This window comes from Pogona vitticeps, chromosome 2, assembly GCF_051106095.1.
Source record: "Pogona vitticeps strain Pit_001003342236 chromosome 2, PviZW2.1, whole genome shotgun sequence".
Lineage (NCBI taxonomy): Eukaryota > Metazoa > Chordata > Lepidosauria > Squamata > Agamidae > Pogona > Pogona vitticeps.
Window position 1 is genome coordinate 136,211,271 of NC_135784.1, and position 12,902 is coordinate 136,224,172.

A 12,902-nucleotide genomic window follows, 5' to 3' on the forward strand; every position below is an offset into this window, starting at 1 on the left:
TCTGGGAGACAGCGGAAGACGAGGTGTGCTCTGGTCCATGGGGTCAGAAAGAGTTGGACACGACTTAATGACTAAACAACGATAAAAGCCAGGTCCATGAAAAAGAAAGCAGATGCTCATTAGTTCATATCATTTTTACATTAAATTATTGATTGATTGATTGATTTGATTTGATTTATACCCCGCCTATCTGGTCTACTCGACCACTCTAGGCGGCTTCCAGTATAGGATAAAACAATAAAACACAAGAACATTACATAATCATTTGATACAGTTACAATAAAATCGAGTGAGAATAAAATAAGAAGGAATAGAAAAGAAATAAAATCCTATCTGTGCCCACAAACTAAACTATAAAAATTATGGATTCTTCTCTGCATGGTGGTGTGATGGTGCAAAAACATGACTCTGGGGCACAGATCCTAAAGATTTCATATGATTTTTGTATAGGATCCTCTCCAAACCAGTGTGAAATCATTGATCCCAATTGTGTCCTCAGACTAAACTATAGAAACCATAGGCCCTTTGCTGCATGGCTTTGCACTGGCTCAAAAACATGCATCTGTGGTGCAAATCCTGTGGGCCAACATGATTTGTGCATGATCTGATAGTTTGTGGATCCTCCGCAAACTATCACATCATGGATCTCATCTGTACCTACATGTTAATTCATAGAAATTACAGGAGCCTTCACTATACAACTTTGCAGCAGCACCAACACATGGATCCAAAGCACACATGCTCATGTGTCTGTGTGATTTTTGCATGGATTCCCCCAAACCATAGTTAAATCATAGACCTCATAGATCCCTGTGTGTACAGATTACACCATAAAAATCATGGAACCCTTGCTGCTTGACTTTGCCATAGGGCAAAAACATGGATCCAAGGCACAGATTCTCATGAATCCACTTGATTTTGATATGAGATTTAACCAAACCACTGTTAGATAATATATCTAATCTGGACCCACAGACTAAATGACAACAGTCATTGCAGTGACACAAAAACGGCACAGATCCCCATTCAGCACATAATTGTTACTGGTAACTTCCCTAAACCAGTCAAATCACAGGTCCTATCCATGCCCACACACTGAACCACAGAAATTGCAGATCCCTTGCCACATTGTATTTCAGTGGTGTAAAACATTTAATCTGAAGCATAGCTCCAAGGTGTGGATCCTCATGGTTCAATGTGAATTTTGCGTGAGAGATTCCACTTGTGCTTAGAGGCGGAACCATACAAAACATGGATTCCTCACTGCATGATGATATCATGGTGCAAAAACTTGGATTTGAGATGCAGATCCCTATGCATGGATCTCCATGAGTTTTTCATGAGGTTCTCCCAAAGCACAGATCCCATCCATACCTACAGAAGAACAAAAATAAGAGATTCTTCACTGCATTACATTGCAATTACATAACTACATGGATGTGAGGTGTGGCTTTTCACAGATCTGCATTTTTAGTTGGAATCCTTCCCAAACTACTATCAAATCACAGACTGAACTCTACTCACTGACCAAATCACAATTGTAGCAGTAGCTCCATGTGGAGTCTATGTGCTGCAATGAAATACATGGTTTGATGGTAGTTTCAGGATCTTGTGTTAAAATTGCACTGAGCTATAACAATCTGGACCTCAGAAACAAAATTCTGTGCCATGACAGTGTCTTGAAGCAAGGGATCGATGATTCTTATGCTCCAGTTTATGTGTGCTGGGGATGAGCCATAAAAATAATGGATCCCTCATAAGCAGGGGGCAAACACTGCAAAAACCAACCAAACAAGCCAGCCATTAGGTACAGATCCTCATACCTCTATAGGATTTTGATGTGGCTCTACTGGAACATAATCAAGCAGATATTGCCTGTACAGTACAGTACCTGAAAACTGCAGTATAAAAATAAAGGATCACTGCCTGCACAGGTAAAAGGCAGCAGGAAAAGAGGAAGACGAAACACAAGTTTAAGAGCAGTGATGTTTGAGGACCTAACCGTTTAGAATTTATTTATTTATTTATTTAACTTCTGTACTTCTGGCTATCAAGGCCACTCTGGGAGGTTCACAACACAATAAACATTTTAAAAAAACATTAAACATAATAATTATACAAAACCAAAGTTAGACATACCAATCGAGATAACGCAAAAAGACAACATCAAAATAGCTAAAATTAATTTAAAGCGCTCATTCATGGGGTTGTCATAAGTCGGAGGCACTTTGACGGCAGGTAACAACAACGTGTGTCCGAGAGAAAAGGAGAGTGCTGTGCAACGTACTGCATTAAAACTCACACATCACTAAACATATATTCGTATAATTGTGTTTATATTTGTTTCTGTGCCCATCTATTCATCGTTTTAATTGCTCTTTGTTATTATTTCAATAAAATAAATATTTTCCAATTTTTTTTTTAATGGGAGTATTTTTATTGGGGTCGGCTGGCTTGTGGTGTTCTCTTGAGAGGGAGCGCAGGAATTGTGCGATGCTCCCTGCTTGCTGCTCTGCCTTCCACCTAACTGACGCGCCCTGGTTGCCCTGGGCAACGACGACGGGCCGCAGAAGCCACAAGTCCGTTGCAGGAAGTAAGCCACGCAGGCATTCCGGCCAGGACCCGCCTCTAGGGGACGGTGAGCGGTGGACACGTGACCGGTCCGGGGACAGTGGCCCCGCCCTACGTCATCACCTGCAGCTAAGGCCTCCCCCCCCACCCCACTCCCCAATGCACCTGGTAGCATCTTTCCTGTGTTAGAGATTGGGTACCTAGCCTTCCTCCCTTCGGGCTCCTGGGGACCTCCCCCCCCCCACCTTGACCAGGCTGACATAACCAGGCTGCTGCCTCTGAATATTTCTGGGACTTCTCCCCGTAAGGCTGGTGTAAGGATCTCAGCCGACCCACTCATATATATTCCATCCATGGAAGCTGATCCTGCCTCGCTTGGCATCTAAAAGGGTCCTTCCCTTCTTTCTTCCACTGCCATGATGATCTGTCATTAGCAGCTGCGGAAAGGTAGCAGGGACGAATCTGGGCCTGTTGTCCTGGGCTTCACCTGAGTATTGTAGGTCCACTGAATCCATTCTCCTATCTTAACAATCCTAGTTCTGGATCAGGTGACTCAAGTTCTTCTGCCAAGTTTTTCAGAAACCCTCATTGTTTCTCACCACCACCCAACCTTCCCTGTTGATTCCTTACTCTATTCAGGCTCCCTCTGTATTTTTAGGCTTCTCTGTAGGCATTGTTTGTGACATTACCTGTGCTTGAGAATCCTTTAATGGATTGCTTCCGATGAAGGCAGTAGTGGGGCCCTACATTGGCTTAGGTGTGTTAAAAAACAACAACACGGTTTCCTTTCACTGTCACTGCATTGAACTCTTTGATGAACTAAGTAGAGACCCTTATGCTCATTCATTTTTCATTATCTTAGGTCACTGCCATGTAGATTTTTGGTGTCACTTTTATGAGGTCACAGCTGGATTCCAGAAGTGCCCTGGATTCTTAGAATACTGTCCCTTCAACCGGCACACTCTTTGTCAGATCCAGTCACCTTGCAGGGCAAGGAAAAACTGGTGACCTCTCCTATTCCCTGCCTCTCGCCATCACGGCCCTTCCAAAGCAAGACCAAAGGAAATTCGCTTGTGCCCCACTGGGTCCTGTTCTCCCTTGCACAACACTGCCTCAAGCGTCTCATGTCCTTGAGACTTCTCTGGTGGAATTATTTGGGATTCTATTTCTCCCTGGAAAGCTCATCACTTGTCCTCTCAAGATCGTAGGCTGAGAATTAGCCTGTTGTCTTGTTATGTACACAGGTATTCTGTACTGCTAATAGGGAACAGGAGTGATCCCTTTTGGTGTCCTCATACTGCCAAAAAAACAAGCGTATCAGTTGTCCTCACAGTAGCTGCTGCTGCCCCCATTTTTCTGCCACCTTGTTCTTGACACCCAGCTGAAGCAAGCAGAGGCCCTATCTTCTGCTGGAAATCTTCCCTTAGTCTTGTTTTTCCCGCACCCTCCCTGCTGCCCAATTCTCCACATTTTGAACATGGCCTCAGAAGCAGTGAAGGTGATTGTACGCTGCCGCCCTCTCAATGAGCGTGAAAAACAGCTTGGCTGCAAGGTGGTGGTCAGCGTGGACAGTGCCCGTAGCCAGTGCTCAATTCAGAATCCTGCTGCCACAGATGACCCACCCAAGCAGTTCACCTTTGATGGGGCCTATTACATGAACCAGAACACAGAAGACATCTACAATGAAATTGCCTACCCACTGATAGAGGTGAGTGGAACTGACTTCAGGTATTATAAATGCCACAGCAATTGGAGAAGTACCTATTTAGGGCACTTGCACAAGTGACTAATGACAAGGAGATTATTTACCCACTGAATTCAAAATCAACAAGGGCTCTGGTCTAATGTCTATAATAGTACCAGGGAATGTTGAAGTGTTTAAGACAGAGTTGGATAATCTTTGACCCTGCAGCTGTTTGGATTTAGTGTGCAATTGGATAGCACTTTATCCCATGGTTTGGACCATTTTGGGAATGGCCTGGTTCACTTGATTTATTGGTGACATGATAGTAGTCATGAAGCAGCCCAACCATTACCCATGCCTACCTACAGCTTTTTGGGTCCCTGACAGAGGCTACCATTTTTTTAGTGCAGGCAGAATTGCTCCATCTTGATTCAGTTCTAGCATGTGTGATTGGCAGGATCAAACCAAAATAGACCCCCAGTGCTATCTATCAATAAAGTAAAAAAAAAAAAAAAAAGTTAAAAAGAAAATCCAGCTACTCACAGAGAGGGAGACAGAAGAAGACAGGTAGGGGGATCTTTTATTTGTTGTTGTTTGGTTGTTGTTAAAAGACAAATGGTATATCCCATGGTGATAATGGCAAGCTGATTCACTGGCATATCACTTACTAATCCCCCCCAGCTTTCCTAAGCTCTTTCACAGGGATATGGAAGGAAATCTTTATTTCCTCCCCGAACCCTTTTATTGTAGCACTGTATCACTTGGTGGCAAGCAAGTTCACCAGCATGCCATTGACCTGTACATTCTTAAAAATTGCAGCTTTGCCCTCCTCCCTGCTGATGGGGTGACAGGAGAGGAGGTGGTGGTGGTGGTGGTGGGGCTGAAGGGGGTACTTAGAGGTATGGTGTGGTTTCCTGTGAATGCAAGGATTGCCCCAAATAGCATCCTGTGTCTCAGGGTGACCCGGTTTAGTCCAATCCATCCTGATCCATCTGGACTATCTAGTCACACCCTCAAATTCCAGAGTGTCCCAGCCAATATTGGCAATAGAAAAGCTTATGGGAATTGCAGCTCAGCACCTCTGTAGGGCCAAAGGTTGCCCATCCCTTGCTTTCCCTCTGGCTCCTTTGATGCTCAGCCTGTATGTATGTAAATAAACACAAACAGTATTAAAAATCCGTGGCTTCCTATTATCTTCTTCCATGAGAAATAAATCCCAGGTAAGCACTGCACCCCTGAAGCTTCACATCATTTGGGGAACTGCATGCAGAACATTTGTTTTAATGAAATGTACAAGTAGATCTTAATTGAAATTGCTGGACCTTTCAGTCAGGTTGCTTGTGGTTAGATTGTTGACAAATAGAATCCTTTAGGATAAGGAGACTCCACCTGATAGCTGCTGAGCTGAAAACATATATATAACAATTGTTATCATTGTACTGATCCTTTTGTTTATTTCATAGGGTATTACTGAAGGCTACAATGGTACCATCTTTGCCTATGGGCAGACAGGCAGTGGGAAATCCTTTACCATGCAAGGAGTTGTGGATCCATCTTCCCAGAAGGGCATTATTCCCAGAGCCTTTGAACACTTATTTGAGAGTGTGCAGGTACACAACTGATGGAAAATTGGCTATGTGGTCTAAGCAATGACATCAAGCTTTAAAATGAAATAAACATTCAAGTGAGCTGAAAAACAATTTGAAATCTTCAGTGAAATTGGGGGTTTTCCTCCTGGTAATGGGGTATAATAGACAGTTTTAGGCTGACAGCTTATTTCTTGTAGGTGGAGCTCTCTTTTTTTTATAGGGAAACTGAATAACATAAGAAAATCAGCCAAAAAGGTACGTGGTCTTTGAATTCTTTATACACATAAGGTTGCTATCTCTCTGCATCTTAGCTGTGCATAACATCTTTACTGATTAAGATAATTTTCAAAACTGTTCTTCATCACTGTGGATGGACAACATATAATTTATCACTATATCAATGGTAAAGATGCAGAATATAGTACTACTCTTCCAAATCAATTGAGAAGAGTGTAAATACATTTTCACTAACATACAGAAGTAAAAACCAGTGGATTTCTGTAGAGCAGTAGCTACAATAACATGGTATTGTTCACAGAATATATAGCATGCCCAAGAGCTTTTCATGGGGCATTGTTAACAAGACAGATCTTACCTTTGCTATAATCTGTGACAACAGTGAGGGAAAGGAGCAAAATATTTGATTTAATTGTGTCACTCTAGCCGCTTAGAGTGGTCACAATTGACTAGATAGGCGGGATATAAATAAATAAATAAATAAATAAATAAATAAATAAATAAATAAATAAATAAATAAATAAATAAATAAATAAATAAATAAATAAATAAATAAATAAATAAATAAATAAATAAATAAATAAATAAATAAGATGATGTGTAGCACACTGAGCTGATCATGAGATAAAGTGAAACAAGGTAACTTGGGTGCCAGTAAAAGTGGCAGAGGAGAACTGATTTACTAATGGAGGGCACAGTTCCTCAAGAAGTTCTTAAGTAGCATGTTTTTATCGAACTCCTACCAATTCTATGCTTCAGTTCTGTTTTGACTCACGTTAGTTCATAGGAGGGGATCTCTTTACATTACTATTACATATGGTATGTATCCCACTCTTTATTGAAGAATCTCAGCTGGAGGGAGATTTTCTTGATTTTTACATCAGCGCTGTGACACAGATGAACCAGGCTAAACGTTAAAGACTAGTTCAGCATTCATAAATGATTAGAGATTTCATACTATATCACTGTACTACCACCCTGCTCTGGCTCTCTGGCTCAAATTGAACTTGCTGTCTCTATCACCGGAGTATCTTGGACTGATCTTGCCCATGAATTCACTCCATTAAAGGTAGAATTGAAAAAACTGAAAGTCAATTGGTTTGGTTTAGTTTAGTTCAGTTTTTCCCCATCACTTAGAACTCAGGTTCTACCTCTCACTTTGCCTCCATTCTTGGACATGACAGGTGGCCTTTCAGCCCAAGATTGTCTGATTGGCAGATTCACACAATACAAGCAAAGTCTTAAAGTTTGAATGAAATTCTACAAACAGATGGGAAAAATCTGTATACACAATAAATTACAATCTCAGGGAGAAGGTTGGACCAGAGACTGGCATAATAATGTAAGCCATCCAAAAATGTACATGGGGGTGGAGGTGCAGTGTGAATATTCATGAAAATTTTCCCTTGACATATTAACTTTTTAAGTTAATATATTCTTGGGGTTGTTATTTTGTGTGGAAAGGCATTCAGTCACATACAGTCCTATTCACAATTAAAGCAGAGCAAATTATCAGAAAGATGAGAATGAATGTGTAATAAGAGTCTCTTCAGACTATCCTGGTGAAGCTATGTAATCCTAAAAAATTTAAGAAGTCTATTATTTATTTTGCATTTGTTTTTACAGTGTGCAGAAAACTCCAAGTTCCTGGTGAGGGCCTCTTACCTGGAGATCTATAACGAAGACATCAGAGACCTCCTTGGTCCAAACACCAAACAGAAACTAGAGGTGAGAACAGCGGAGCAGTCAACTAAGGCAGCTCATTAGTTTGAAAGTAAAAAAACAAGCACCACCACAACAAAACAGGCCCCCCCATTCCAGAAACTGGAACTCTTGATAGAGCACTGTGAACACAATTAATTATCCTAGGTATATACATTACATAAAGAAGATACAATTAGAGACCTGAAGAAAAAAATAAATCAAGCAGGTCCACTCGGTTTTGGAAGCTGTACAGTGGTGCCTTGACTTACGACCATAACTCAAAATGGTCATAAGTTGAAGCACAATTTCCCATAGGAATGCATTGAAATGCAATTTATCCATTCTGGCTGAAGAAAAAAAAATCACCCGAAAAAATCACATTGGAAATGTGATTAATCCCTTCCGGATGGGGGCCGGGGAGAAACGCAATCAAGCATGCAGGTCCCATTGGAAATGCACAGAAAACAAACGGAGCAGATCAGAAATGCACAGAGAACAAAGGGGGCATGTCAGAAATGCAAATAAAACAAAGGAAAAAGCAAGGGAAGCATGCAGGACCCATTGGAAATGAAAAAAAAAAAAACCAAAAAAGCAACCAGACCCCCAAGACCCATCAGAAATGGGGGGGAAACAAGCAAACCCCCCAAGACCCATCGGAAATGGGGGAGGAAAGCAAAAAACAAACCCCCCAAGACCATCGGAAATGGGAAAAAACACTCCAAAAAGCAACAACCCCCCCAAGACCCATCGGAAATGGAGGGGGGAAAACCCAAAAAAACAAACAACCCCCCCAAGACCCATCACAACACAGAAACATAAACCCCTCCAGCTCAAAACCATGCTGCAAAAACACACAGAACAGTTTTAAAAAGCAGAAAACAGCACCTTACCTTGCCAGGCAGCCCAAAACCTCCCTGCAAACACACACACATATACTCTCAGAAGCAGAAGGAGGCAGTCCCAAGCTTCCAATGATGCACACTCTCTAACTGCTGGGGCGAAAGAGCTACAAAGAAGCAGCCTCATCGCCACCTACAGTTAATTTCCCTCCTTTTTCCCCTGCCTTTTTCTGTTTGTAAGTGGAAGCTCCGGTTGCAAGTAGAAGCAAAATTTTGCAGCTAGAGCTGGTTGTAACTCGAAATGGTCATAAGTAGGGATGTTCGTAAGTCAAGGCACCACTGTATTCTCTATAGGTCCATGTCACCATCAGTACACACTCCTTCTTCTTCCCGGGTATAGGTGGTCCAAAGTGTTGGTCTTTCTTCCTGTTTGTATTGCTGTCCTTCTCTTTTATATATAACCTCTGTTCAGTTGTCAGAATAAGAGGTATTAACACTTGCAGGTACGTAGGGTTTTGAGATTCCTGAAGGCTAGGATATAAGACTCAGTGGGCTGGGGGTTAGAGAATGGGAGCTAAGGAGCCTGACGGGACCAAGAGATACGAGCATTTGTGAATCAGAGTGGAACTTGATAGACATGATTTCGGGGTTGGAGGCAAAATAAATAACAAACCTTATCAAATCATGCAGAAAATATCTATTGTCACCTCAAACTGATCCTTTTTCTGAGATTTTAGTCTTTCTCTGGGGAATCCTGAGAGGAAAGGAGGACAAATCCCTGGTTCCTACACACAGCACCACAAGTTTTGTGTGTTTCCATCCCCTGCCTCTCCAGGTGGATCCCCCCCCCCCTCTCTGCTAGTCTCTTACAGGAGCATGGGTTTCCCTGCCCCACCTCCTGGTCTTATCGCCCCTCAGACAAGGAGGCAAGACAGGCAAACCTGGGCTCCTGCTGGGGACTGGTCAAACAGGAGGAGGAGAGGGGTGTACTATGACGGGTGAGTGAGTTATTGGCTGGGAGGTGGGAAAACCATCTCTAGTCCAAACCCTGAGACTTGGCAATTCTGTAAACCACTACCATACATAGGCATCCTTCAGTCTTGAGAGACCATGGTAACGTGCTCTGTATCAAGGAGCATCCTCTCCAGAGCATGAAACCTGGGTAAAATAATATGGAGGATAGGCTGTTACCCAAGCAGCAGATCCCCCCTGTCCACGTTGCTGAAATGGTCCAATGGAAAGGCAAGAGCCAATACAACTGGTTCCAGCAATGTCGCAGGAATTGGTAGAACGACACGAGCTGCCTTCAGGACTCCAGCTCCGGATTTGCCTCTAGGTTAATCCCTGAAGCCTTTTCCGTGAGTGGATATAGCCACAAGGCAGTGGAGGTTTGAAATTGGAGTTTTCCTTCTCCTAGATGGGCTGCCTTCCATGGCTGACAAGCCCCACCTACCTAGCCTGCTCTCTAATAGTGCAGAAGTATGATCCGACCCTTAAAACTTTCCTGCCTCCCAGGTGTATGCAATTCTAATTGGCTTTTCTATTTACCATATTAGGGTCAGAGATAGAATCAGAGAATTTGAATGAGAGTGGTCCTAGGACACCCTCATTTAAAGTAAAAAGCCCCACCCCCTAGGCCCCACCCCCAGGCCATGCAATGGGGGAGACCAAAATAAAGCCCAGCCCCCCCCCCCAAATCCTCAGCAAAATGTCCATGCAAGCATACCTGGCCTTCGTTCTCAGCCCAGCTTCCTAGAGAAAAGGGCCCAGGGTCCTGGGACACCCTCATTTAAAGTAAAAAGCCCCACCCCCTAGGTACCACCCCCAGGCCATGCGGTGGGGGAGACCAAAAGAAAGCCCAGCCAAAACAAAAAAACAACCCCCCCCCCACAAAACCAACAAAACCAACTAACAAACAAAAAAACCAAACTCCTCAGCAAAATATCCATGCAAGCTACCATACTAGAATCATTTTTAAAAGTCTTAATGTTGAAAAGCATAGTAGGAATGCAGAAGAAATGTTTATGGGGCTTGGAATTTCGAACCAAAACTCATCCTGTCTGTTGGAAGCGTTAGTAGGTAGAAAAGTAGCTGCTAGGGACCTAACAATCTCCAGCCATTTTTTGTTTCCTTTTTGCTATTAAATATGATTTATTGCACAAGTTTTTTACCTGCTGCCTGTGGAACCTTGAGGGGCCACACTGTCCTTATTGGGGGGGGGGTGTCCACAAAGTTTTAAAGAAATTTTGTGATCTTTTCCAGTTTAAAATAGGTAGGTAGGAAGGAAGGAAGGAATAGAGGGAGGGAGGAGGAAGGAAGGAAACGTAGAACAAAATCTTAATTTCCCTTGTGTAAATCTTGGCTTTTCTAACCTATTACCTCCATTAAAAACAAACAAAAGTAAAAATTGGGTATTGTATGATAGGAAATAACTGATATTTCTGCTTACGCTGAGAACATGCAAGTGAATGATGGCTGAGAGACAGCACGTGAAATTTCTTGTTACTGCACAGAAAACCGGAAGCCACAGGAAGAGAGTTTGAGTCATGGTTGTTGTGGGTTTTTCGGGCTCTTTGGCTGTGTTCTGAAGGTTGTTCTTCCTGATGTTTCGCCAGTCTCTGTGGTCGGCATCTTCAGAGGACTGGTGTAGGAACTCTGTCCATGCTCTGTTGCTGTTTGTTGGATAGTTGAGTATTTATAGCTGTGGGAACAGCTTTTGTCCTTTTCAGGAGATAGGGTGATAATGATGATCAGCGTGTTTTTGTTGTGGATGTATTGTTGTGATAAGGGGGAGAGATTATCTGTCACTGTGATTGATGGGTGTCTTTAGCTGGTCTTTTTGTGCAACTCTACCCTTGTGGCTGGGTATAGTTCGTTGACCTTTTGCAGGCTGTATTTTTTCAGTGCTGGGAACCAGGCCTTGTTAAGTTTTAGACTTTCCTCTTTTTTGCTGAAGCTTTGCTGGTGTTTAAGGATTTCAATGGCTTCCCTGTGCAGTCTAACATAATGATTTTCAGCCAAAGAGCTTGAAAAACCCACAACAGCCGTCAGATCCCGGCCATGAAAGCCTTCGAGAATACAGAGTTTGAGTCAGTTAGTGTTAGTGTGAGTGATTGTTCAGACGGGCTTCGTGATCATGTTTCTTCTTCTATTTCTACAGTGGTGCCTCGCTTAACGACAATAATCCGTTCCAGGAAAATCGCCGTTAAGCGAAAACATCATAAAGCGAAATAAAAAACCCCATTGAAACGCATTGAAACCCATTCAATGCGTTCCAGTGGGGTAAAAACTCACAGTCCAGCGAAGATCCTCCATACGGCGGCCATTTTCGCTGTCTGTATAGTGAAGAATCCGTCCCTAAACACAGCGGGGAGCCATTTTAATCACCGGTGGCTATTTTGAAACCGCCGATCAGCTGTTAGAAAAACATCGTTTTGCGAAGAATCGGTTCCCAAAGCAGGGAACCAATCATCGCAAAGCAAAATTCCCCAATTGCAATCGCAATTGCGATCACAAAAGATCGGCATTAAGTGGATTTGTCATAATGCGGGGCAATCGTAAAGCGAGGCACCACTGTACTAATAAAACTATGTGGTCATTGTCGGGTAAAGTGGCTTTTCAACATTATCGCAGTGAATTTCATAACAATACATTTTGGCTGAGCCTCAGAATGGATTGCTAGCTGAATCTGAAACATAAAAGAACTGATGCTGTTGATGAGGGTGCATCCTGTTCAAAACAAAAGGAAGCTTCTTCCAATCATCTTAAAAAGTGTCATTGTTATAGCAAGGAATATCTGTCGATTGGGTTCATGTGTACAGGTCCCGAAGACAAGCAACTACCACTGTGTGTGTATTATGAGATATTGTCCAATGATGCCATGAGACCATCAAAATTGTGAAGACATCACAATACGAAACGTAAAGGACATATCACAAAGAGCATTGATTTTTTCACAAGTAAGGAGGATGAGCTGTGGGAAAGCAAGAAAATGGTAAAAAAGACTGCAACTGATTATAGCAATGAAAATGCAGTGAGGACCTCATTTGAAGTTTCTCAAACAACAAAAACCACACACAATAGATTAAGAATTTATATTACTGTACCTCCTACAAAAATCATGGTTTCTGCGTTGATCAACTAGGTTTCTGCCCTAGTTGCCAAGGGCCTTTCCTTAATACTGTACTTTTTCAAAGGACACAGTTATGAAGTGAATCGATGATATGTCAGCCAATATCAAGGAACAATTTTTAGAAAGAATTCGCATATCCACTATCT

The 12,902-nt window shown here is 42.5% G+C and overlaps 1 protein-coding gene across 1 annotated transcript in view; it reads left to right on the plus strand.

Annotated features, from left to right (window-relative positions):
• Positions 1-2,566: 2,566 nt before the first annotated feature.
• The window catches only part of KIF17 (kinesin family member 17), a 33,199-nt gene continuing 22,863 nt past the window's right edge, over positions 2,567-12,902 (plus strand). The window contains exons 1-3 of the mRNA XM_020806299.3: positions 2,567-4,279; positions 5,719-5,865; positions 7,708-7,809. Coding sequence (XP_020661958.3) covers positions 4,049-4,279; positions 5,719-5,865; positions 7,708-7,809 — 480 coding nt within the window. The 5' untranslated portion in view covers positions 2,567-4,048. The remainder of the gene's footprint in view (positions 4,280-5,718; positions 5,866-7,707; positions 7,810-12,902) is intronic.